Source organism: Caretta caretta, chromosome 1 (genome assembly GCF_965140235.1).
Source record: "Caretta caretta isolate rCarCar2 chromosome 1, rCarCar1.hap1, whole genome shotgun sequence".
Taxonomy (NCBI): Eukaryota; Metazoa; Chordata; order Testudines; family Cheloniidae; genus Caretta; species Caretta caretta.
In genome coordinates, this window is record NC_134206.1 from 163,013,144 (window position 1) to 163,039,800 (window position 26,657).

General features: G+C 40.8%; 1 protein-coding gene across 4 annotated transcripts in view; it reads right to left on the reverse strand.

The window, feature by feature from the left end:
* The window catches only part of TTC3 (tetratricopeptide repeat domain 3), a 132,923-nt gene that overhangs the window by 101,987 nt on the left and 4,279 nt on the right, over positions 1–26,657 (reverse strand). For 3 of the 4 annotated variants that reach the window (XM_048866992.2, XM_048867011.2, XM_048866982.2), the window contains exons 3-10: positions 21,631–21,676; positions 19,681–19,813; positions 18,533–18,620; positions 16,544–16,597; positions 8,183–8,306; positions 5,181–5,266; positions 4,754–4,848; positions 1,258–1,320 (exon numbers count right to left, since the gene is read on the reverse strand). In XM_048866992.2, the coding sequence (XP_048722949.2) occupies positions 1,258–1,320; positions 4,754–4,848; positions 5,181–5,266; positions 8,183–8,306; positions 16,544–16,597; positions 18,533–18,620; positions 19,681–19,813; positions 21,631–21,676 (689 nt within the window). The remainder of the gene's footprint in view (positions 1–1,257; positions 1,321–4,753; positions 4,849–5,180; positions 5,267–8,182; positions 8,307–16,543; positions 16,598–18,532; positions 18,621–19,680; positions 19,814–21,630; positions 21,677–26,657) is intronic. The other variant, XM_048867002.2, reaches the window with a different exon arrangement.

Here is a 26,657-nt window from a genome sequence, read left to right on the forward strand (position 1 = left end):
GAGCTCTATTTTGGTTATGTTGAGCTTCACCTGACAACTATATATCCACAAAGAAATGCCAGGGACACAAGATGAGATTTTTAGCTTGGACAGGTGACACATCAGGAATGGAGAGGTAAATCTGAGTCATCAGTATAAAAATACTGAACTCATATTTATGACTAAGAACAGTTAGGAAGAAAAAGGAGATGAGAAGGACAGAGCTCTTTGGGATTCCCACAGAAAGTCAGAAGGGAAATGAAGAGGATTCTTAATAAAATGCTAAAGGAGTGGCTGGAGAGGACAGTCATGAAAGCAGAGGGAAAACAAGATTTAATGAAGAGCATGGTTAACAATGGCAAAATTTAAAGACAGTGACAACAGAGTACTGGTTCTGAGTTTTACCAAGGAGAGTTCATTAGAGATTTTGGCAAGAACCATTTCAGTGGAGGGAAAGTAAGCCTGACTGAAGAGGGGCTACAGTGGCATAGGAGGAGAGGAACTCCAGACAGCTGGAGTAGATAATGCATTCAATTAGTCTGGGGAGAATTAGAAATGAAGGGGAAAAGGGGCAACAGCTAAAGAAGCAAGTAGGGTTTCAGTGGGTTTTTGTTTTTTAAAATGGCATAAACAAAAGCATGCTTGTGCTGCAATGGAAGGGAGCATGCTAAGAATGAGTTTGAGCACCAGGGAAATGGAGGGGATCAGAGTGGCGGTAAGGTATATCAGGAGATGGGATGGGATCCCTGGCACAGGTGGAAGGTTAGAGGAAAAGATCAGAATAGTTGTAATATTTAGATGCTTTAGTTTGTATTTGCTGCAAATTATATCTATTCAAAATATACATGTTTTCTAAAGATGTTTACATCTTTCAAGTTTTCAATCATATTCTCCTCGTGGAATTTCCTTTCAAATGGATGGAAATCCAGCCATGCAAGATAAACACATTTGCTGGATGGCTCTGCTCAGACAATCAGCAATAAAATAGAAGGTTGAAGATGAAAACAGAAAATAGAAGATGAAACTTAAATATGAAGCCTAACAAAGAACTAGGATGACAACACAGCTCACTTTTTTTTTTTTTAAACAGCTATTTTCAGTCTGCCTGAAAACAATCAGTTTTATCCTGTCTCCTTTATACTGTGCTATTATTACTTCAGGAACCAAGCATTGTATCTTCAAGGGATTAAAATACTACTTTACCAAGTATACGGCCAATTCAGAGTTTGCAATTACAGGAAACTTCAGCATTTCAGATTCCAGAAATGATTTACTTACCCATATTGTTCAGTGAGAAGAAAACAGAGAGCCCGGTTACCGTAAAGAAGATGGTTTTCAGGACTTAAAAATAAATTATTAAAAAGGTATCAGTTAATAAAGTATATTACTTCTGAACAATATAAAATGACTAATCATAAGGAAAACAAACTTTCATTTTTCACAATAAAATTCTCCAACCACTCCATTTCCTCAATATGTGCAAGTCTGTGACCCAATCCAGCAAACACTTATAAACATGCTTAATTTTACTAATCTGAATGGTCCCATTGATTTCAGGTGTGTAATCTCGGGCAAGGTACAGAACTCAGTCAATTCTGGCAGTTCCCTCCCCCACATTAAAAAACAGTTCAGAAAGATCTAAATATTCAGGGGAGGAAGAAATGGGGTGCATCAGGAGCAAAGCATTAGTGAAGATAAATTGCAACTCAGCTCTGTTGAACTTATTGAAGTGCAGTTCAAATCCTTTGAGAGGGTATATTTACCATGATTTTCTATTAGCTCAACTTCACTTTTTCAGGCTGAAAAAGATGCCTGAGGTGCAGAAAGGCCAGCTGTACTGTAATATATACTGCACTTTATTTGGTGCTGAAACTAATGTTTTTAGGCAAATATATTCTTGTTTCTGAACAATACACTAATACAACTACTCCATTAAGCCCTCTTGAATGAATTACTGTAGACTTCCTCTGTTCCTGGATCAATCCAATGCTATCCAGAGGAGTTGAAGCAAAAATCAGAACAACAGCAAAACAGATTTTTCATTTGTGACTTGTATTATTGCTTATGACTTCATTTAACAAAGAAACATTAACAAAAAAAACAAGAGGGTATTTTATTCTATTTTGACTGTTTTGGAGGTTCTCCCAGCTAGCTAGGAATCTTCTTGCAGCAGACTGACAGCTAACAAAATTCTCTGATTGAAAGAGGAAGACTGGCCTTTTCTTGTAAGCTCTACCATGATGCCTTCAGACACAAATACTTTTTTTATTTACTACAGAAGTAGAGAGCATTTTATCACTGAAATATAGGAATGTCTAATCCACAAGAATTATAAGGGGTAAAGTGAATACTGATGAGTGCTAGGCCATAGGGTTTAAGTATCTACCACTAAAATAACAATTTTCATAAAAATGTCACTTTTCAAATAACAAACATATCACTGCCCCTAACTATTGAAGGGAGGAGAATACCAAAGTGGTGGTAAAGGAAATTAGCTTCCTCACCCTCATATAAAGGAAGCAATTTTCCAGCCTGTGGTTCTCATGTTTGTTGTCTTTGATTATGACTATAGTTCTCCACTCAGTTCTATGAACAACTACATCTACAACAATGCTGCATCTTTAACTTTTTAATTGCTGGACACACGGGAAGAAACTGCAGAAAACAATGAGAACACCTTGAGCATGCAATAAACAAACTATGTTTTAATTCCACTTATCGCTGTCCTAGCCATTTTACAAGATGGCTTGTACCAAACAGTTTCTTCATCTCAGGTAGGTGTGAACTGGTACAATCTACAAAGGCTTCTCTCTAATATAGACAGGAACCCAAAAGCACTGCTGCTACAGAAGTTTTTTTCAGTTTTTTACCCAGGTGGCTGCTTTACAGATGTCTGATTGGTACATTGTTCAGGAAGACTATAGAGGTGGAAATCGATCTTGTGTAGTGTGTTCGAGTTCCTGGCAGCGGCTGCATATCATTGTGACTATAGCAGAGGTGAATGCAACTGGAAATCCATTTTGAAAGCCTTTGTTTAGATATGGCTGAACCCTTTGATCTTTCAGTAATAGAAAAGAATAATTTTGATGATTTTCTGAACAGTTTAGTTCTTTTGAGAATGCTAGCGCTCTTCTAACGTCTAGCATGTGGAGCAGGGCCTCCCTTTTATTGCACGTGCCTTGGGAAAGAACGATGATAGGTATAAGCTAATCAGGTGGTATGAGGAAAGTATTTTTGGTAAGAACTTTGGATGTGGTCGTAACGTAACTTTATCTTTAAAGAAAATTATATATGGGGGGGTACAGCATGAGAGCCCCTATTTCCTCCACTCTTCAAGTAGATGAGATGGCCACAAGAGGGTGGGGGAGGAAGGGACTGCAGGGTGATCTCCCAACTCCATACAGCCAGTGGCCTGTGCTCCCTTCTGCCATGCTGGAGCTGCCACATTTATTTATTGACAAATAAAATATGCAGAATTTTAAAATACTGTGCACAGAATTTTTATTGTTTTGGAGCAGAATTTTTAATTTTTTTGTGCAGAATTCCCTCAGGAGTAAATAATATATTTTTTGAACAATAAAGAAAGAAAATGAGGGGAGAGGAGGATAGTTCAAACAAACTAACTCTACTCTATCACTACAACAACAACACCACTAAAGAGTAACACTAAAGATATACTAAATAGGCTCTGCTAAGGGCTCCACCTCAGGCCAAAAGTGGTTGAGAAGGAACTGAAGGCAGTTTGGCCGCTTAGCATAATAGAGAGCCGCCAAAAGCAGCCCAAGACTGTGGGAGTGTGTATAAGCAGCCCGAATGAGCACTGCTACCAAAAATCTCCAATCACAGGCACAGGGATGCAGACTCACCTAAAGTGGAGCACTCATACGGGAAGCTACTAAAAGAAGAAATCTACTTTACCAGTTGGCACCCAGTCTGAGGGGAGACATTAGGAAGGCATCAATCCTTCCAAATGCATGCCGACAATATATGTCAGGCCCAATACTCCCTAAGATAGGAATCTTTATGAAGTATACAGCCTTTCCACAGACACAACTGAATTTGCCAAAAGCAGCACTTGCTTGTGATAGCACTGTTAATTTCAGCAAACCAGTGTTTTGTTGCTAGTTTATTTTACAAGGCATAGCATTATACACTAAGTAAATACTGTACCATTTGCATGAATAATATTTGTTTTAGTTTTACGTTTCTTTCTCCATTTGAAGTCATACCTATAAAACAGTTTCCACAACCACCCAAAGGATGACTTCAGGGGAGGAATAAGCAACACATATTAGATGAAGTAAGCATGATCTCAAACCCTAAATATCCCACTGGTGCCAACACTGGGTCAGCCCCACTAGTGCCAGTAACACTGGGAGCCCTATTGTAGGCAGCTATCAGCTCCAGTAGCCATTTTCAGTAGTGTATCCTGTTTTTCTGATGGGACCATGTTTAACACACAGCACTGAAATTGGCTTCTGAAGCTGAAGGGCCATTTACCCTACCGCTACCAACACCGTTCGAGCTGATGTTGCTGAACTAGTATTGGTAATGGTGGGCATTTTTTTAAAACGCCACTAACACAGACAAAGATAAAAAGTGTCTTTAGTACTAAGACAGGAAACAGAGATAATATGAAAGTAAACAAAACTATGGTAAATCAGTTAGGCATCATCTGATTTTTAAATGGGTGGTCAACAAACCAAGACAAGTCTGAAAAAGATAAAAATGTGACATACACAAAGACGATCTAGTTAGTTGACTTAGTTCTTACCAAAATTCTATGGCTTTAGTGTATGAGCTTATAGCAAAAGCAAATTTCTCTTGGGAAAACTCACAATTTCCTCTCTTTTTCATAAATTCACTTTTCTGTAAGATCAAGAAAAACAAATATGCAACCAATCAGAATTTAACCCAACTGTGATGAGAACTATAAAAGCATTTAACAATATGTATTTAAGTATCTCATTCGTGTGTATACCAAATGTTGAAATGTACTCATAACTAATTGACCTGGAGCAGTGTAATTATCTGAAGAGGCATGCAACTCCTAATAAGTGTTGGAAAATGATCCTATAAAAGGAATACTCATTTTTGGCCAATAGCTTCCCTACAAGTTTCTGTAACTTTGACTATCTTTGATCACTCTTGTTTTTTTAAAAAAAAATTATACACACACACACTTTAGTATTTTGTCCTACCTTTATACAGTTTTCACAACTCTGAACTTCAAACTCTTCAACTAAATTGCAGTCTTCCAATGCAACTTTAGTTATATAATGTTTATCTGTAGGCAGAAATTAGTAAGGTAAGGAAAAAAAAAACCAAAAGCCAAACAATAGGTTTAACTGCTTGCTTTTAACAATCATTGTATATTCTATAACCGTAAACAGGATGTGTCTAGTTTTGGTTTTCCCCTCATCAACAACAGAAATAAGCTAAAACAAAGTAATACATTTCAAACAGAATGTGGATTATTTTTGTTTCCACTGTTGCACAAAATATGTAAGTCCCAACTGAATTCAGCAAGGTACTTAAAATTACGAGCATTGTGCCTAACTTGAAACATGTGAGCAATCTCAATGAAGTCAGTGACACTACTCACATATTTGAAGCCAGCATGTACTTAAGTACCTTGCTGAATCAAGGACTAAATGATTCTCCCTTTGTACTAAAAGCCCAAACCCTGTCATCCTCAGCCTACATCTCAGTGCCATGGAGCCTTTTGCTACTACAATAGAACTTTTTTGGATCATAAGAATTAAATTCTCATCTTTCTGAATAATTTATTCAAAAGTTTCATGAAGCTGACAGATATTATTCAGCTCTAATCACAGTAATATAACAAACAGATATAAATGTGTTAACCATCACAGTCATGTAGTAGAACGAACAGCAGTTAAGAGTTTCACCAAACATTTTGTTTCAATCAAGTATTTCATTTGGATGACAAAGTAACAATCTTTCACTCTACCACTGTTATATACTTTAAAATATCCACACAAAATGGATGTAAAGTTACCTATTAAATCCATTACCATTTCAAGACTTTGGGAACTAAGAAAAATATTAGCCAGATAATGAGTACCAGAGGGTACCCACAAACAGTTCTCTGAAGGAGAAGAGCTTACACTTAAAACCAAGTGGGCTAAGACTTTAGAGCTAATTATTTACTAGTCTGGAATATTTTAAAATGAAAAAATTGAAGAGTTTCTAAAAATATCTGACAGAGTCAGTATATGGGAATGTTGTCTTTTAACATAGGAGGCACCCATCCTACCCACAGGACATCAAAACAAGAGACAAAGCCTCCTGAGCAAGATGACTGCAAAATTTCTGATCATATCCAATCGTCAGACTGTCTCCAAATGTTATGGAGTTGTTTTAACTTTGAAACTGACTTCTCACTAGTTTCTAATGGGACCAAAATTATCAGTGTCCTAATCTGCCTGAAGACACTGTCAAACTTGTGGACTTCTGTTTAAATTTTTTTTTTACTATACTTCAGATAATTTTTAGAAAGTGCTAGTGAGTCACTTCTTTATAATTAGATATAAACTCTTGTTTTGTTTTTTGTTATACTGAAGTCTTTCATCAAATGTTAGACCAGCCTTGTTTTCTTTAACAGTCATTCTTGAAAAGGAAGGTAAGAGAAAATATTCTGGTTTATTGTCTCTCTACGAAAAAAAGTACCTCACGCCAAGTAGGATTCAGATTCCAATGTCACTGATGACAGAACATATCCCAGTTATCAAAAGCTTATTTTTAATACAGAAGGGGATATCATACCAATGGCAGCTGCAGCAAGAACGATGATAAACACTGGAGCAAAACTGGATATTGCAAAGGAAAGACTGCTAAGCTGTTTTTCTAGCTTTAGAATAGCTGACAAAACTGAAGAGTGGATGACTCCACGGAAAAATTAAGTATACTGCATTTAGAAACTGTTTCACTTAGCTGATAATCATGTTCTCTGTCTTTTCCTTTGTTATTTTCTAAGAGTTCATCTGGCTCTTGTCAATTATTCCATAAATGAGGTTATGATATTTAAGATACAATCAACTGCTGTGAAAATTACTATCATTGACTAAGAGTGGAATGTCAATGAGGGAATAAGCAGCAGGAAGGGATAAAGTCAAGATAAGAATTTCCTTTGTAATGAACATTAGAAAACAAATACATAAGTATGAGAGAATAATCCTCTGTACTGAAAAGATTCTAATTTTCCCACGATACCTCAACTGCTCCAAAGCTAAAGAAAAAAAATATATAGGACTCAGACACACATCCACACCCCCAACCACCCCATGACAAGGTATCTTCCCCCATTTTTTTTTTTAAATGCTTGTCAGTCTGGGCAACTGCACCTGAATTGCACCTCTATGATCCAGCAAGAGCACCCAATCTTAGATTTCCCACTCCTAAGCCATTACCGCTCTTGGACTGACATATGCACCTCTCTACTTCCTGACCAGGGCATGTCCAGGCTGCACAGTTCTCTTCTAAGGCTGTTATTCCCCAGCAAGGCAGACCACCTAACAGGCCTGTGTCTGCACTTGGCTTACTCTTCAAAGGCTGTAAACAGTGTAACTGCTAGAGTTACAAGTTATCACAGCTCTTTCTAAGCAAATATGTTTATTCTTAAAGTAAAAGCATTATACAGAAAGCATATTAAAACCAATTAAAGAACGTACATGCATGCTAATAAGCTACCAGAGATTGCCCCAAATCCTACAAGGTCTCTGGCTGGTGAGTAGTCCTTCAAGGCTCACCAAGGTTTTTTTCCCCCCTCATGATCACAAGTTCGTAATTGCCTTGGCTCAGAAAAAAGCACCCCCATGAATCTGCGAATTACTCCTCCATGCTGTTTGGAACTTTTGATCCTGGGAATAGGTAATTCATAGATAAAGGTCTTGTCCCCAAAGCAAATACCCTCTAGAAAACCTGCTCAACTATCAATTCATTCCTGTCTTAGCCCATTTTCTAAAGGAGTCCTTTGAAGCTCATAATACTTCCCAAGGGTTACATTAGTCAGGTCTCCTACACAGCTTACATACAATCCCACAACACCACAAACATTTGCATTTTTAATATGAGATCCCATGATATTTAAAAGTTAATTCAATAAGGTGTAGCCCAATTCAATAATGTTTGTCCAGAATCTTGCAGGAAATTGGATACCCGTCACAATGATTATACTTACATTTAGCAAAGAAAGCTTCTAGAGGAGGCCAACAGTAATCTCCAAGTTCTTCTAATTTCTGTAGAACACTGAACTCGCCTGTACATTTCACCCAGGCAAGAGCAGCCCCAATATCAAAAACTCTCTATTTCAAATAAAGGGTAGAAATTAGAGAAAGCTAGCAACTGTACTCAGTTTTTCTTATATGGGATAAGCTAAGTAAAAGAAAATAACCTAAATTACTGGCAACATAATATAAACTAAAAAATTTAACAAATATGGATAGCATATCAGCAATGTTGTGTAACAGTCTGACAAATAAGGTGCAAGGGCAAATGTTTAGGGTGTTGCCTGGAAAAAATAGAAAAGCATAGTTCAAATACTTCATATCTATTCCACAACCCATAGAATTCAGGAAAGATATTTTTAGTTTATTTCTACGTTATTTCTTGCATAAAAATATGGTCAAAGAGAACCAACACTAAGTTAGATTGCATTTTCACAAATTACAACAGCCACCTCATTTTATGCACAACAAAGGCACATGGACAACCTTAGAAAAGGTTTTTTGCTCTAGCTGCTAGGTTAGATGTGACATACCAGTGACGCTGGCAGATCAGGTACCTGCTCATACCAAGGTCCCCGTGTCTCAACTGGACACTGACAAATACATAGCTGGAATCAGTCTGGTTCACCTGTGTAATAATTCTAATATCTATTTTAACAATTATAAGAATGTGTTTATACTTCATTGAATGCTTATGAATTGGTGAGTGCATTAATATTATTTATAATATTGTATCCGATATTGTAAGGTAGTATTTCAGCAGTTACATTGTGAACCTCTGTGACTGTATAAATCACCAGATGGGAGAAAGACCTTAATTAGTGAGGGGCTCATCTTCAAAAGAAAGTGTTATGCCTTTCCCCAAAGGAAAGGTCCATGAACACTCGACAGACTATTATGGGACCCTGCAACTGGAGTCTCCCTAAAAACCCTCAAGAGAACAAAATACTTTTATTGTTCTGTCCTCCTCCCTGTGACAACAAGTCATCCAAGTGGATTCCTCCGATCAGTTGAGTTTCCAGCTCAGAGTACATGACATGAGGGGTATAAAACCCCTAACACAAACTGATGCTTGGACTCTGGGGACAAGATTTTTCCAGGCATAAGCAAGAGATCCCCAGCTGCTTAACCTGGGTTAGCCCTAAAGGACATAGAGCTTGTGGATTATAGAAACTTCTACTACCTTTTGAAATTTAAGATTGTAACTTATTTGTGTATGTTTACTGCTTTACCCTTGTAAAGAATTGTCTAAATTTCTTTTTCCTATTTAATAAATCTTTATATAGTTTTTTACAGGATTGGCTGAAAGCATTATCTCTGTTGTGAGACTTCAGGTGCAACTGACCTGGGGTAAGTGACTGGTCCTTTGGGACTCAGAGTAACTTGAATATTGCTGTGTTTCTTGGTGTAAAGGATCACTGATCACAAAAGTACGCGCACCTGGGTGGTGAGATAGCTCAGAGTAGCCCAGGGGACTGTCTGTGACTCCATGTTAATGCTGCTATAGTGCCTAAGGAGTTTGCACTTGATAAATGGCTGGTGAACTCTAAGGCTATGTCTACACTACAGACCTTACAGCAGCACAACTGTCCTGCTGCAGCTGCACCACTGTAAAGTCTCCTGTGTAAGCCACTCTATGCCAGCAGGAGAGAGCTTTCCCGCCAGCATAATTAAACTACCCCAAATGAGCAGTGGTAGCTACGATGGCAGGAGACACTCTACCACCAACATAGTACTGTCCACACTGGCGCTTTCATCAGTGAAACTGATGTCGGTCAGGGTTTCTTTCCACACCCCGACTGAAAATAATTTTGCTGACAAAAGTGCTAATGTAGACATAGTATTAGTATAGAACTCACAGCCAATTTGGGGTTTGTACTCTGCTTCCTAACAGTCTGCCCTGAGGTTAGTACTTCTGTTCTTGAATCACTGCAGGCAGCACTACAGTCAAGGCAAGGTAGCATATCAAAATGCCTTTCGATAGGTAGTATTTCTCATACATTGTTACTTTTTACTGGTGCTAGAGATTACTATTCCTGACTTATGAACCTTTCCTCAAATCCTTGTTTGACAACAAACCAGAAAGGACACTTTTGGTATATCAGAATAAAACCAAATGTTAATTTTTAAAAACCATTATCTGCATTGTGTGTGATCAACTTGCCTGCAGTCATCAGCCAATCATTGCTCCTTATAAGGAACTGAATGTTACTCAGCATAGTAAATGCCCACTGTGACACCGAGGCCCATTGGTGACAACTGGCAAATGGCTCAATATTCTTGCAAGCAGCTCCTTCCTCAGACCTGACAAACTTACTAAATTCACTATAAACAGTAGCATGCGAGTTCTCTACTAAAAGCTTGTAACTTATCGACACTCACTTATTGTGAAATGTGCATATGCGAAATATTTAAGGAATAATGTAACTATACTGAAAATTAAGCCCTTATGGTCTTGAAGTGAAAGAGAGTCACCAGGGAATAATGTGTCTTGGTGATGGTCAATTCAAGTGGAATGGAGCTGTCACCCCCACTCTGGCTAGCGAACGATGTAACATATTGCTCAATCATCCACCCCAGTAACAACCCAGAAAAGGCAATGGAAAACCAACAAAGCAACTATAAACACTGAAACTAATTGCAAGTGAAAAGGAATGACATGACAGCAAAGGGTGGCCATGTTTGTGAATAAAGACAAAAGACTGATTTAGTATATCACAAGGTGGAGAAAGGCAGTCTGTATCCATTCACTAAGATGCGCCTTGTTGAACAGGGGTGCTTCATGGAAGACTGAGGCCTTGTCTACACTAGAGCTCTGTTGATGCAAGTCACAGGGATAGCTCAGTGGTTTGAGCATTGGCCTGCTAAACCCAGGGTTGTGAGTTCAATCCTTGAGGGGGCTATTTAGGGATCTGGGGCAAAAATTGGGGATTGGTCCTGCTTTGAGCAGGGGGTTGGACTAGATGACCTCCTGAGGTCCCTTCCAACCCTGATATTCTATGATTCTATCTAAAAGCACTGTAATTACATTGCTTGAGCATGTTCGCACAATGCTGCTTCTGTAGGTGGAGCGCATACACAGTTGGTGCTCTAGCATAGACAGTGAGAGCAGCGCACTGCGAGTAGCTATCCCCCCACGTTACTCGCCACCTTCTGCAGCTAGGAGTTGTGGGAAAGCAGAGTGGATCACAATGCATCATGGGTGTAGGCTCAATGTCCCATGATGCATTTTTTTTCCATCCCATCATTCCACAGGCTTCTGACTGCATTTTGTGGCATTTTTCAACAGCCCCTGTGCACCCACCATCTCTGTCTGAAAGGATGGATCCCGCATGGCTCTCTGCTGTTGTGGTCACTGTTATGAACAAATCAGGGATGATCATGCAGTATACCATGAACTCCCAATCTGAATAGGAATCAGAGTTGCCTGACCTGCTACATGTCGTCAAAAGAAAACACCAGATTACTTTTGGCATTTATAGAGCAACTACACACAGTGGGCCGTCCCTTCTGGGCTTGGGAAACAAGCACTGAGTGGTGGGAAAAACATCATTATGCAGGTGTGGGATGATGAGCAGTGGCTGCAGAACTTTCGGATGAGGAAAGCCACCTTCCTGGAACTGTGTAGGGAGCTTGCCCCAGCACTGTGGCACAACACCAAAATGAGAGCTGACCTCTTGGTGGATAAGCATATAGCAATGGCTATGTGGAAGCTGGCAACTCTAGACTGCTACCGCTCGGTCGCAAATCAGTTTGGAGTCTGGAAGTGCACCACTGGGGCTGCGTGAATGCAAGTTTGCAGGGCCATTAATCTCATTCTGCTATGAAGGACTGTGACTCTTGGAAATGTGTATGAAATAGTGGATGGCTTTGCAACAAGGGGATTCTCTAACTGCAGCACAGCAACCGATGGCACACATCTCAATTTTGGCCCCGGATCATCTTGCGACAGAGTATGTTAATAGAAAGGGGTACTTCTCTATGGTATTGCAGATGCTTTTGGATCACCAGGGCATGTTGAAATGCTCACAGTGATCCTGGGAGACCCAGCATACCCCTTACTCCTAAGGCTCATAAAGCCTTATCCATGAAACCTAGACAGCAGCAAGGAGTGCTTCGACAATTGGCTGAGCAGGTACTGAATGTGCCTCTGGCAAATTAAAAACACACTGGCGCTGCCCTTATGGCAGGCTAGACCTAAATGAGGAAAATATTCCCATGGTCATAGGAGCCTGCTGTGCACTCCATAATATTTGTGAGGCTAAGGGTAAAAAGTTTCCCCCTTGCTGGAGGACCGAGGTGAATCCCCTGGCAGCTGATTTTGAGCAGCCAAATAGCAGGGCTATTAGAAGGGGTGCAATGGAGGTTATTTGAATAAGAGAAGCTTTAAGACACTATTTTGATAATGACTACGAGTAATGAGTCTTTCTATACAGCATCTTGTCTGCTTTGTTAACTTTCCACCTTCCATGAAAATGTTGATTCCTGACCAAGATCTGCAGTCTGCAAATGATCCAATTGCCACTGTGTATTAATTCCAGCAGCAACCACCTTGTGAAGGAGACAAAAATCTTTCAGAGAGCATGTTTTTATTAAATACCAATTAACACACAAAACACTTGGTGGGAGGGGAGATGATAGCACAGCTATAAGAGCCTACACTAAGTCCAGGTATCATTTTGGAAGCTATCCAAAAGGTGTGGCATGAATGGGATACTGAGACAGGCCAGGTGTTTGCAAGGAATGTGTGGGAGGAGTTTGGGGAGGGCATAGCAAGCAGTTCTGCATCAACTTAAACTGTAGTGTAGCCATAGCTGAGTTCTGGCTCCTTGTAGCTCGCAAACTGCTGCAAGAAGACTGAACTTTGGGATGGGAATTAATAAGCGGAGGCTTTAGTTAGTGTTTTATGATTTTGCTTTGTATGTAGCCATTTGTTTCCATCACTCACACTTGTATCAATTTGAATGTCTATTCTTTCTTAAAAAGAATTTCCTTTTGTTTAATTATCATTGAACTCAAGTGCTGCAATTGATACAGGAGCAACAGTCTAGGGTAAAACTAGTAAACTAGGTACACTGTTCCTTTGGGAACAGAGAACCTAGTACTTCTGTGGACATCCAGTGATCAGGGGCTGGACACCACAGGGGGGCACTTTAAAGGGACTTGGGAGCTGTGGTGCATCCATTGTCAACCTGCAGGGCAAAAGTACGATTAGAATAGCACAGAGGAGAATTCTTGAGTTGCTGACAGTTCTGTTGTGTTAGGGAGTTGACACCAGGCTAGCACTGACCACACGCCCTCAAGCAGCAGGAAGGTGGCAATAGGTGAATCACAGCTCTTGGTGCCTCCAGAGCATCACACCCACCCCTCTTTTTATAACTTAACCACACCCACACAAAAAAGATAACCCACCTTTTGGGAAAGGATTGTAATTTAAAATCAAAGCAATTTAACTCACCAATTTTAATAATTTAAATCAGCAAGCAGGAAATTAATTTAAATCATCGATTTTAGTCCTGCATTGTATTTGTACTTTAGTTTTTTCTCCTAAGGGAAGGTTGATTCTCTATAATTAGTAACCATAAAAACACATTGATTTGCAACTCAACATAGACTTTACACTATATTTCATGCTTCTTTGTGCTAACCAGAAGGATACATTGTATACAAATGTAAGCAATTATATACCTTTTAATTTACATTTATTACATTACAAAATGGTGAATGATGCATTACTTACTATATAATATTTTACTTGTGATGTGTCACACTCCATGTCAATGAAAAATTTAATTCAATTAAAAATGCACAATTTTTTTTAGTTAAATAAAATGACTAGTTCTGCAGCATTTGTGCAGAATTGTGTTCCCTGCAGAATTTTACTTTTTCATGCTGAATTTGTGATTTCCCCCAACACTCCTGCACACACATGGCACTGGGGGTTGTGTCTCCCATTGACAGCCCCAGGCTGATACTGGGAGCATGATTATATTGTGTTATTTTGACAAATAAAATATGCTAAATTTTGTAAAATTTTAAAATATTGTGCGCAAAAATTTAAATTTTTTGGCAAAGAATTCTCCTAGGAGTAAACTCCTTAAATGTGCTGGATATCTAAGAAACTGTATCAAAACATGGTTTGCATTTAAAACTAACATTGACAAAACAAAGTACAAATGTCTAGTTAGTGAATTGAACTGATTGTTTCTTGTCTCCATTGTCCTTCAACATTTTAGAACTAGTAGACTCATCTTCTCACACTTAGCTTTTATTCAGGTTGGAAGAGGAAAACATGCTTTCCTGCATTAGCAACTCCCAACTGGTTTCTTAACTTTGAATGAACTAGTCACTGAACTGAACTCGTTGAATAAAATGAAAAAAGAAAATACTCTTTCTGTACCTATAGAAGAGGCTACTGCTGTCAAAAACTGGTTCCAGGTACTTCGCAAGTGACTTCCACCAGTTAAGTGGTCTGACTTCCTTTAAAACTTTGGCAAATGTACCTTTTTTTATTTTAAATTATTTTAATAGATTATAGTAAGCGTAGGCCTTAAGATAAATGTGAAATATGAAAACCAATTAAATACATTTTTAAAAATACAACTTTTAAAATTTAAATTCAAATTTTTAAAAAAAAAAAATCACTGATTTTTATTCACCCTGCTTTCCCATAACTGCTCTTTTTGACAGATTAGTTATCAGTACTAGTGTACTTGAATTTAAGTATTGCAGGATTTTTTTTTTAAGAATATTTTTAATGCACTATTCAATCATTTAAAATCACTCCACTGAAGGAAACAAGTAAATATTGGTTTACACCTACCAACTTAAATTTTGTATTTTGTCACTGTAGCATCATAAAATTTGTAAAGCTACCTTTACAATACAAAATTGTTAAGGTGTTTCTGCAGAAGGCTTATTTTGGTGATCACTTTTAAGAGTTTGCATATTATCCTGCAAGCTACTTTTCAACAGAATGAGTGCTCCTGTTGAAGACCATTTGGAAGTATCAGTTAAGGTAAAATGAGACATCTGCTAACACGGCTGCTACTCTGAAACCTTACTTATCTGGGTTTCCCACAGGGAGCACAAGCTTCTTTTCAACTGCACTGGCTTTCAATTAACTTCTGGGTACCATTCAAGTTGTAGGGTTTGATCTATTTAGCATTTTTCTTGGTAACTCACCGTGGTGGGGTATACAAACCCCACACTGGAATGTATGGGGTTAAAGGACAGTCCTGGGTACAGCTAGCCCTGCCCCCCTAACCCAGCAGAACATGCTCCAACTGGCAACATGGCTGAAAAGAGAGCAAAGCCCACTCAGAAAGCTGGAGAGGAGTACAGAACTACCCCACCAACTCCAGCCAAAAGGGGCTAGAGATGCATCCCTGAAGCACAGGACTATATGCTGAGCCCAGTTCAGGCTGACTGTTTGCTTTCCTTTTTATTTTTCCTTATCTGGGACCAGAAGCAGAAGGTGCAGTGGTAGGAAGCAACCCAGAGAGAGGGTACCTCAGAGGGTCTATCAATGCTGCTGACCCTCATAGGGCCCTGGGTCACAGCCTGGTGGAGTGGGCAGGCACAGGCTTCCCTACCACTACCCCATAACTGAGTGGATGCTAACCACTAAGCCACCCAAGCCCACTGAGGGCCCTACTAAACCCACCTATGTATTTGTGCTTCAACCCAAACTGAGACAACAGCGGACATGAGAACAGACATTCTTCAAGCAGAGTGTTGCAAGTGAAAAGCCCTTGACTCTGAAACACTTCTCCTGTGTCCAACACAGCCTGAGTTGGCTGACCATCAAAGCACGTTCTAAACGAGTGGGGTTGAGTGCAGAATGTTTGTTGGCTGGTACGTTCTATCAATGTGTTTTTAAAACAGATTGTGAATTTAGAATATTATTTTATTTACTATTAAATGCATGTCCATCAAGACAAAATGCCATTTAAATTAAATAAAAATATAAGTAGTGAATTATCCATTAACAAGTGGCTGATTTATTTCTCCCACTATAAAAAGTGATATGGTCTTCAAAATGGCAAACTAGAAAGCAAATTTCTTTAATATTAAAGTAACTTGCTAGTTTATGCCATCTGTATCAGTTAAGAGGAAGTGACATGCAGAAGAAAAAGTACATCCACACACCAAAACTTCAGAACCGAGAGACTTCTAAGAAAATGAGACCATCAAGTGCTCTAGCTGTTAAATACCCATGTACCTTGTGTATAGGTAAAAAAGAAATACTGCAAACAGATGGAAAAGCCTTATTTACAGAGGTTTTTATTTAAAAAAGAGTCAAAATAACTTACATTTTCTATTCGAGTACCAATACTCAATATGCCACTGATAAAAAATGGATTGTTCTGCGGAAAAAAAAAAACAAAAAACAAAAAAAGAAATCAGACTTTTCACCCAACCAAAAGCAAAATGAGGTTGTTCACTCAACAGCATTTCTCGGTCTGTAATGTGGTAACTTTTGAATGCTACATCTGATCCATTCAAAAATTTCAGGAAATGTTCTAGGCAACACTGAGTAGAATCATATTGATTTTGGTGAAAATCAGAAGAAAAAAAAAGGGGGAGAAAGAGGAATCTGACTAGGAGAGCCAGCAGCTTCAAAGAACCAGTTGATAGCAGCCATTAACACCTTATCTCGTAACAATACCCCCTCTATCTCAACTTTGCTGATCCTCCCAGTACAGTACAATGTTGATATCCAAAATGACTTATTTCCCAGACAGAAAGACAAAAAATAAGAATAGTTGAGTGAAGGGATAGTGGGGAGAAAGGAAATAGGAGGCTGGCACACAGGGAGCTTGTGGGAGGGAATACCAGGAGAATGTCTACCCTGGCACTTCATCAGCAAAACTTGTTGTTCAGGGGTTTAAAAAAAAAAAAAAAAGCCCCCAAAGGATAAGTTTTATGGACAAAGAGTGAACAGTGCCTTATCAGCAGGAGCACCCTCCTGCTGACAAAAGCTGTTGCTGCTTGTGGGGGGTGGAAGTTTTTTTTTTTTTTTTTTTGTTGTTGGCAAGAGAGCTCTCTCCTTCAGACAAACAGCAGCTACACTGTGTGGCTTTTAGTGGCATGGCTATAACAGCACACCGTGTCACTAAAAGCTGCAGAGTGTAGCCATAACCTAGGATGCATGGAGCCCCTGTAAGGGCAATGTGCTCAGACAGAAGCAACAAACTGTGCAACCCACTAGTACAGTGGTTCTCAACCTTTCCAGACTACTGTACCTCTTTCAGGAGGTTGATTTGTCTTGCTTATCCCAAATTTCACCTCACTTAAAAAGTGCTTGCTTACAAAATCAGACATCAAAATACAAAAAAGTGTCACAAGCACAGTATTAGTGAAAAATTGCTTACTTTCTCATTTTTACCACATTATAAAATAAATCAATTGGAATATAAACATTGTACTTACAGTTCACTGGTATAGTATATAAAGTAGTGTAAACATGTCATTATCTGTAGGAAATTTTAGTTTGTACTAACTTCGCTAGTTCTTTTTATGTAGCCTGTTGTAAAACCAGGCAAATATCTTGATGAGTTGATGTACCCCCTGGAAGACCTCTGTGCACCCAAGGGGTACACATACCCCTGGTTGAGAACCACTGCACTAGTTATTATGAAGTCATGTAACAGCAGAGTGGACCATCAAGATGCAGTTTTGGGCTGCACTCAGTCAATCTTCCATTGATCAGAATTTTCAAAGTAAAAACTGTGCAATACCTCAATTTAAAAACAAAAAAACACCCCACACAAAATATTTGGTTCATCATTTGCACACTCGCCCTAAGTTTTCTTTGTTGTTTCCCCCTCTCCTTTGTTGGTGTCTCGTACCAGTGTATGGTTGTTTTGGACCAGACTAGCAGCAGCAGCAACATTTAAACAACAAACTGTTACTGAGCAAAAGAACAGTGAAAGTGACCAAGAAAAAGCAACTTTATTTCACTCTGCGGGTAGGAGGACCTCTCAACTCACTGACAGGGCTCTACTGTCTGTACTGCAATCATGGATCAGAGAATGCTTTACTATCCACTGTTCAAGCACATAACAAAAAGATGGTCCATGTTCCAATCAAGCCCCAGGAGCCAGTTTTCCTGCAGACATTACTGAATCAAAAACAGTCACTCATGGTGCAACCCAACCGACTGTCAACATATTTATTCACCCTAGCAGAAACAACTGCCTTGTACTAATTTAACATATAAATCAAGATCTGTATCATGGCAAGGTGCTAATTAAGCAGTCTAACACATTTGAAAACATAAGTTATAGACCTCCACTTACCACAACTTTCTTCGCCAAATCAACAAGGTCTTCGAGAACTTCAATATCCCAGAGTCTCTTCAAACTTAGCTCACAAAAGTAGGTATTGCTTAAATGAAAACATTTATTTTTTTAGAAAAGTAATTTTTGTCCTGTTATATAGCCTTAGTTATTATTAAAGTCAGTCAGATCTAAAGAAGACAGTGTTTAGTAACCTAGAGCAATCTCTTAAAAATGAGAAATCAATGGTAGCTGCGGGGTTCTTAGCACTTTCAAAAACCAGGGCAATGATTTGGATGTTTAAATACAGGCATCTATTTTTGAAGAGTTTATCCCAGATATTCAGAATCTAAAGTCACTTCAGTTATAGCTAGGTCCCTAACAAATTCACAGCTATGAAAAACGTGTCACAGGTTGTAAAATCTGGTCTTGTGTTTTTTTACTCTATGCTATAGAGATTTCAAGAGGGAAACCAGTGTTTCTGAAACTGGAGGTCCTGACCCAAAAGTGGGTTGTGGGTCCAGGGGGTGGGGTGGAGGAATCGCACGGTTATTTTAGAGGAACTGCAGTATTGCCACCCTTACATCTGTGCTGCCTTCAGAGCTGGGTGGCCAGAGAGTGGCAGCTGCTGGCTGAGGGCCCAGCTCTGAAGGCACCAGTGCAGAAGTAAGTGTGGCAAAACCATACTACACCATCCTTACTTCTGCGCTGCTGGTGGCAGTGGTTCTGCCTTCAGAGCTTGGCTCCGGTCCAGCAGCCCTCACTCTCTGGCCACCCAGCTCTGAAGACAGTGACGTGACCAGCAGCCATGCAGAAGCAGAGGTAGTAGTACTGCAACTCTCTTACAACAACCTTGCAACCCTCCCACATCTCCTTTTTGGGTCAGGACTTCGACAATTACAACACCGTGAAGTTTCAGATTTAAATAGCTGAAATAATGAAATTTATGATTTTTAAAATCATATGACCATGAAATTGACCAAAATGGACTGTGAATTTGGTATGGTCCCAGTTATAGCCAACTTTGCTCTTTGCCAGATTGAAGCATTAATGTGGGCGTTTTTAATACTTATTCATCTATACTCTAAATTCACAGAAATCTTCTACATTAAAATAAAAACAAAAATGTAAAGGACACGATTAACCAATATGAATACATGCATGCTTACCTGAAATCGGTTACTACAGGTTTATTCTCAAGTTTAAACAGAAACGGCCAAATGATGTATATTTTAATCACATCGCAATAGTCTTTCAGTACATGAACTGGCTTACTGCACCACACTTCACAGGGATCAGCTGCTTAATAAAAGAAAAGGAAGACATGAGGAACCTGATTAAGAATAACCAAAGCTTACTGGTTTTTTTAAACATTTGAGTAATTTCTATGCTATGCTCAGGCCTAAAACCTGGAATCAAGGAAATCTGAACACACCAGTTATAGCTGAGTTCTTTGCCACAACCTCCCAAATAAATGGGAGATTCCAGAAAGGGCTATATTTGCAAACGATCAGCATCAAGAGATCTTTTGGGGTTGGGGGAAGGGAAGAAAAGAAGGGGAGAGGGAGGTTTTTTGGGGATTTTGTTTTTAAGAAAGGACATATTACCCTCTCTCAACAAATCTCTAGCAATAACACATACAACTTTTTGTTTGCTTTCACCTTTCAGGAAGAACATGCATCTGACCCAAAGTTTCTAGTCCACACATACTTTTGCAAGCATTACAGGCTGAAATCAAGCATTTGTTTCTCCCTCTTCCAGTCAGAACCAACTTCACCACAAAGAGGCATATGGCTCAATCTAGAACTAAGCAATATCAAAGAGTAATTTGGAAACTCCTGCTAGTGAGAAACAAGCACTTGACTGTCCCAAGATTGCAAACAGCATTAATTAACCAGGTCACTAATCACTCAGAACAGTTCAGCTGGTCAGAATGCTGCAAAAACCACGATCAAAGCAGATTTTTTTCTGATTGATGCATGACCACAATAAGATTTCTAAAGCTCTTTGTGCTGCAATTAGACCTGGAGTAGGTCATTTGAGAAGCAAATCCAGGAAAAGGACACTCAGAAGCCACTACACAGAGGACCCAGGACAACAGATTAATGTACCAAACCACTTAAAGATTTCTAAAATTCAGTAGACTATTAGCCTCCAAGAGCATGCCATCAAAACTGTTTTTCTGACATGACCAGAAAAGTGTGTCAGCCTCAAAAGAGATGAGGTACTTGTTAAGGACAAACAATGACAATTGTCACCGCCAGGCCACCTCCTCCTCAATCATAGTATCCAGGGTCTGGCCAGTTATGCAAATTGAGACAGAAACCAGTAGGACAGTCCTAATAATGGCCTGAGATGACAAAGAAGAGTTACTATTCATGAGGAAATTGTACAGGTCACAGACTTACAGGCCCTGTGCTCCCTCTCGGCTCTGTACGGTCCCTGGGAGGAACCTCACTTCAGTGAGACAGCTCTTCTTGGGGGTCCACTCTCTCTCAGTGGTTAAGCCCTGGACTCCACTGCCTCCTGGAACCACACCTCCCGGAACCTCCAACAAGCCTGTCTCTCGCTGTGTACCCCCTCAGGGAGTCCACCTGCTCTGGACCCTCACAGGGGTCACAATCTGGGTGTTCTGAAACTGCTTTGGGAGAAGACACTGCTGCAGCATGACTCCCCTCAGGGCATGCTGGCCAGGGCAACAAGCCTCCTCAGCTTCAGCACTTCCTGGGTCCAACCTCAGAGCATTCAGCACCCCCCCCTCCGTTCACACCGTGAGCTCCCCAGAGTGAGTCCACCTAGATGGGACACCTGGGGAATCATTACATTCCTCCAAAGGACACCCCCACTTCACACAGTCAGCAGTGACTCTCAGCCAGCATTGTAAAACAGAAAGTTTATTAGTCAACAGAAACACAGTACAGTTTTCTACCCTTTGGTAACCTGTGACCAGCATTATTGACCAACCACTTTCTTAAAACAAAAGCCATATCAACAGTACGGGCACCGTAGCAGCATAGCAATGGCATCATAGCTATGCTGCTGTGAAACATCAGTCCAAATGACCAAGTAAAGCAGACAAAAGTAAAATGTTTGCTAACTTCCAACATCAGTTTACATACCTGTTTTACGTTTATTTGAAGAACGCTTTCTAAATTTCTCATGAACCTAAAAATAAAGAAAATTTTATTTTTTGCACAGCAAGCAACAATCACAATGCACAAACCACAGGCAACATAATTCCTCTTCGCAATAGTGATTTAATTGGTTCTAAAGCAGTTTACGTTTATTTAACCTTGCTAAGGACTTAAGGTCTGTCACCCTTTGCTGTACAAAGATATCAAGGAATAGTAATAGTGCTAGAAGACTTTGCTCTCAAATAACACAAGGGGAATAAAACCACTTTGTGGACACAGCCACAAGGATCATTCCTGTCCTTCTACTCTGAATGCAAGCATTTTTAATCCCACCTTCAACACAAATGGTCTTACTATTTTCTTTGAGTAGAACTGGATGAAACTGCCTCAAGTCTGGTCTACAAGACAGACCTATACTGGTATAACTAAGTCACTCGGGGTGTGAAAAATCCAAGCCCCTGAGCAATGAAGTTATACCAGCTTACTCCCCTATGTAGACAGTGCTATGGGAAAAGCTCTCCCACTAACAGAGTTACAGCCTCTCAGGTAGATGGTTTAACTACACCAATGGGAGAGCTCTCTTGTGTTGGCTTAGAGTCTTCATTAAAGCACGACAGCGATGCAACTGCACCAATGCAGCATTTGAAGTGTAGACTTGCCCTTAGAAATCAATCAACACTACTCCTCATTTACTCCAGGGGGAATTCTGCACAGAATACTGTTGCAGATTGCTTTGCTCCCCTGCTGAAAAATACCTGGGGGAGCAAAGAAATCTGTGGAAAACACACACCCTTTTCCCTGGCAGCCTGGGCACATCTGCCTGGAGCAGCCAAAAGAGATGTAGATTGGGGGTGGGGGGAGAAATGTGGAGAGATGCTAAGGGGGCGGGGCGGGGCACAGCACGGCACATGCCTGCGTGTGGACAGCAAGAGACACTCTGTTCCACTCCCTTGTTATTGTGGTGCCGGGGCTTGAAGAGGGTAGGCCTTTGTAAGGCAGGCTTTGTCCTGTGAGGCAGAGCAGAAATGTAACAAAGAAGAGGTGGATGAGGCTTTCTTCCAGCAGCTCGCAGAAGCTACTAGATCGCATGCCCTGGTTCTCATGGGTAACTTTAATTTTCCTGATATCTGCTGGGAGAGCAGTACAGCGGTGCATAGACAATCCAGGAAGTTTTTGGAAAGCGTAGGGGGCAATTTCCTGGTGCAAGTGCTAGAGGAGCCAACTAGGGGGGGAGCTTTTCTTGACCTGCTGCTCACAAACCGGGAAGAATTAGTAGGGGAAGCAAAAGTGGATGGGAATCTGGGAGGCAGTGACCATGAGTTGGTTGAGTTCAGGATCCTGACACAGGGAAGAAAGGTAAGCAGCAGGATACGGACCCTGGACTTCAGGAAAGCAGACTGACTCCCTCAGGGAACGGATGGCCAGGATCCCCTGGGGGACTAACATGAAGGGGAAAGGAGTCCAGGAGAGCTGGCTGTATTTCAAGGAATCCCTGTTGAGGTTACAGGGACAAACCATCCCGATGTGTCGAAAGAATAGTAAATATGGCAGGCGACCAGCTTGGCTTAACGGTGAAATCCTAGCAGATCTTAAGCATAAAAAAGAAGCTTACAAGAAGTGGAAGGTTGGACATATGACCAGGGAAGAGTATAAAAATATTGCTCAGGCATGTAGGAATGAAATTAGGAGGGCCAAATCGCACTTGGAGCTGCAGCTAGCGAGAGATGTTAAGAGTAACAAGAAGGGTTTCTTCAGGTATGCTGGCAACAAGAAGAAAGCCAAGGAAAGTGTGGGCCCCTTAATGAATGAGGGAGGCAACCTATTGACGGAGGATGTGGAAAAAGCTAATGTACTCAATGCTTTTTTTGCCTCTGTCTTCACGAAGAAGATCAGTTCCCAGACTGCTGTGCTGGGCATCACAACATGGGGAATAGATGGCCACCCGTCTGTGGAGAAAGAGGTGGTTAGGGACTATTTAGAAAAACTGGACATGCACAAGTCCATGGGGCCGGATGAGTTGCATCCGAGAGTGCTAAAGGAACTGGCGGCTGTGATTGCAGAGCCATTGGCCATTATCTTTGAAAACTCGTGGCGAATGGGGGAAGTCCCGGATGACTGGAAAAAGGCTAATGTAGTGCCAATCTTTAAAAAAGGGAAGAAGGAGGATCCTGGGAACTACAGGCCAGTAAGCCTCACTTCAGTCCCCGGAAAAATCATGGAGCAGGTCCTCAAAGAATCAATCCTGAAGCACTTACATGAGAGGAAAGTGATCAGGAACAGTCAGCATGGATTCACCAAGGGAAGGTCATGCCTGACTAATCTAATCGCCTTCTATGATGAGATTACTGGTTCTGTGGATGAAGGGAAAGCAGTGGATGTATTGTATCTTGACTGTAGCAAAGCTTTTGACACGGTCTCCCACAGTATTCTTGTCAGCAAGTTAAAGAAGTATGGGCTGGATGAATGCACTATAAGGTGGGTAGAAAGTTGGCTAGATTGTCGGCCTCAACGGGTAGTGATCAATGGCTCCATGTCTAGTTGGCAGCTGGTGTCAAGTGGAGTGCCCCAGGGGTCAGTCCTGGGGCCGGTTTTGTTCAATATCTTCATAAACGATTTGGAGGATGGTGTGGATTGCACTTTAGTTCAAACTTTCTTGACAATAAAAATCATGTACTGAATAGAGACACTGAATTTATGGCTCATTACAACCATCTGTAACCCATTACCAACCACAAAACAAGCTGCTGTTCCCTCTCCCCCTCCCCCATGACTGGAGGATTGTTAACAGGCCACTTAACATATTTCAAGGGACCATTCAAGGTGAACTACTTACACTAAACAATCTGTTCCACCTTGTATTTAGCTGTAACATTAAGTACGTTTCCCAGACCTGAAGAAGAGCTCTGGCCATGTCTACACTGCAAAGTTAAGTTGACTTTATGTAAGTCAACATCTAACCTCCAAATTAAGCAAGTCAGTCTTGTGTGTCCACCCCATACTCATCGTGTCAGCGGACTGCATCCTCATTAGCAGCGCCTGCACTGATGCACCGAGCACTGCACTGTGGGTAGCTATCCCACAGTGCAAGTAGGCAAATGGGATTTTGGGTAGGGCTTGCAATGCCTCATGTGACCAAAACATTGTCGCAGGTCGTAATGGGAACATGGCTTTAGCTTCTCATGATGCATTTTCCTCCCTCCCTCCGTCATATCAATGAGTAGCAAACTAAGGTTTTTTCGCCCCTTTTTTCAAAAGCCTGGGTTAGTCACACGGACACCACAGCCTGATAAGCATGGAACCCGCTCAGCTGTGCGCTCTTGTTGTGAGCATTACAAACACCTTATGCCTTATCCTGCAGTATTCCCAGAGCCGAGAGAAGAGCCCCCTCATGGAATACTGCAGTGTCATCCAAGCAGCCCTGCTGCAAGCCATAGTGAAACAATTCGCAATTGTTGATGGCAGTCGTGCATCAGCTGAACACAGCTGAGTACATATGGCAGAAGAAAGACTAAGAGCTGAAATCTTTCTTTTGCTGTATCAAGTCAATCTTGGCCCTGCTGTTAATGAAAAAAGCATCCTTCAGCATCTGTAGTTGCTGGAAACTCTTTCTTCTCCTTTAACTCCTCAGTAAGCTTTTCTAACTCTTCTTGGAACTGCGAGGTTCCAGCCTGCTTTGCTATGTGCAGACTTCGCAGCTAATCCTTCAGCAGCCTCTTTTCTTTTTTCTTCATTTCCCCTTTTTAGCCTCACCTCCAAAAGCAGCTGCTTGGCCACAGAGAGATTGGCACCTGTATCCTGCCGTTGGCCCAGATGCCTCATCGAGCTTGTCTGCCCTCTTCTATTCCAGATGCAGCAGCTGCTTCAGATCCTTCTGTGTGGTGCTGTACTGTCCGTCCATAGTGTCTTTCACTTCCTGTTTTGGCCGGTTGATGGCATCTGTCACTCACATTAATTGGAAGATTGGATTAAAAGAAATCTGATGAGGTTCAACAAGTACAGAGTCCTGGACTTAGGATGGAAGAATCCCATGCACTACTACAGGCTGGGGACTGACTAGTTAAGTGGCAGTCCTGCAAAAAAAAGGACCTGGGAATTACAGTGGATGAGAAGCTGGATATCAGTCAACATTTGTGTGCCCTTGTTGCATATTGGACTGGATTAGTAGGAGAATTGACAGCAGATCGAGGGAAGTGATTATTGCCCTCTATTCGGAACTGGTGAGGCCACATCTGAAGTATTGCATCCAGTTTTGGCCCCCCACTACAGAAAGGATGAGGACAAATTGGAGAGAGTCCAGCGGAGGGCAACGAAAATGATAAGAGGGCTGGAGTATATTACTTATGAGGAGAGGCTAAGGGAACTAGGGTTATTTAGTCTGCAGAAGAGAAGAGTGAGGGGGGATTTGATAGCAGCCTTCAACTGCCTGAAGTGGGGGTTCCAAACAGGATGGAACTAGCTGTTCTCAGTGGTGGCAGATGACAGAACAAGGAGCAATGGTCTCAAGTTGCAGTGGGGGAGGTCTAGGTTGGATATTTGGAAAAAACTATTTCACTCGGAGGGTGCTGAAGCACTGGAATGGGTTACCTAGGGTGGTAGTGGAATCTCCATCCTTAGAGGTTTTTAAGGCCCAGCCTATAAACAGGCTAGGATGATTTAGTTCGGGTTGGTCCTGCTTTGAGCAGGGGTTTGGACTAGGTGACCTCCTGAGGTGTCTTCCAACCCTAATCTTCTATGATTCTATTATTCTTAGACTTGGAACTGCCCAGCTTTTCACATGCAAAGGAGTCTGAGTACAGCTCTCTTATTAGGGTAGTGCATCTGCTTTTCGCCTTGAGTCTATATTTGCTTTCTTGATCAGTCATCCCCAGTAATGCTGTCGTTTGGACTCTTGACTTAAGCTACTCCCATCTGAGCCCTGCTTCCCTCCTAAAAAAAAAATCAGGATTTCTTGGTCTCGTGTATTTGCCACTGCTGAGAGTGGTCTCTTCTGGTCAGGCAGCATCTGGCCTTTG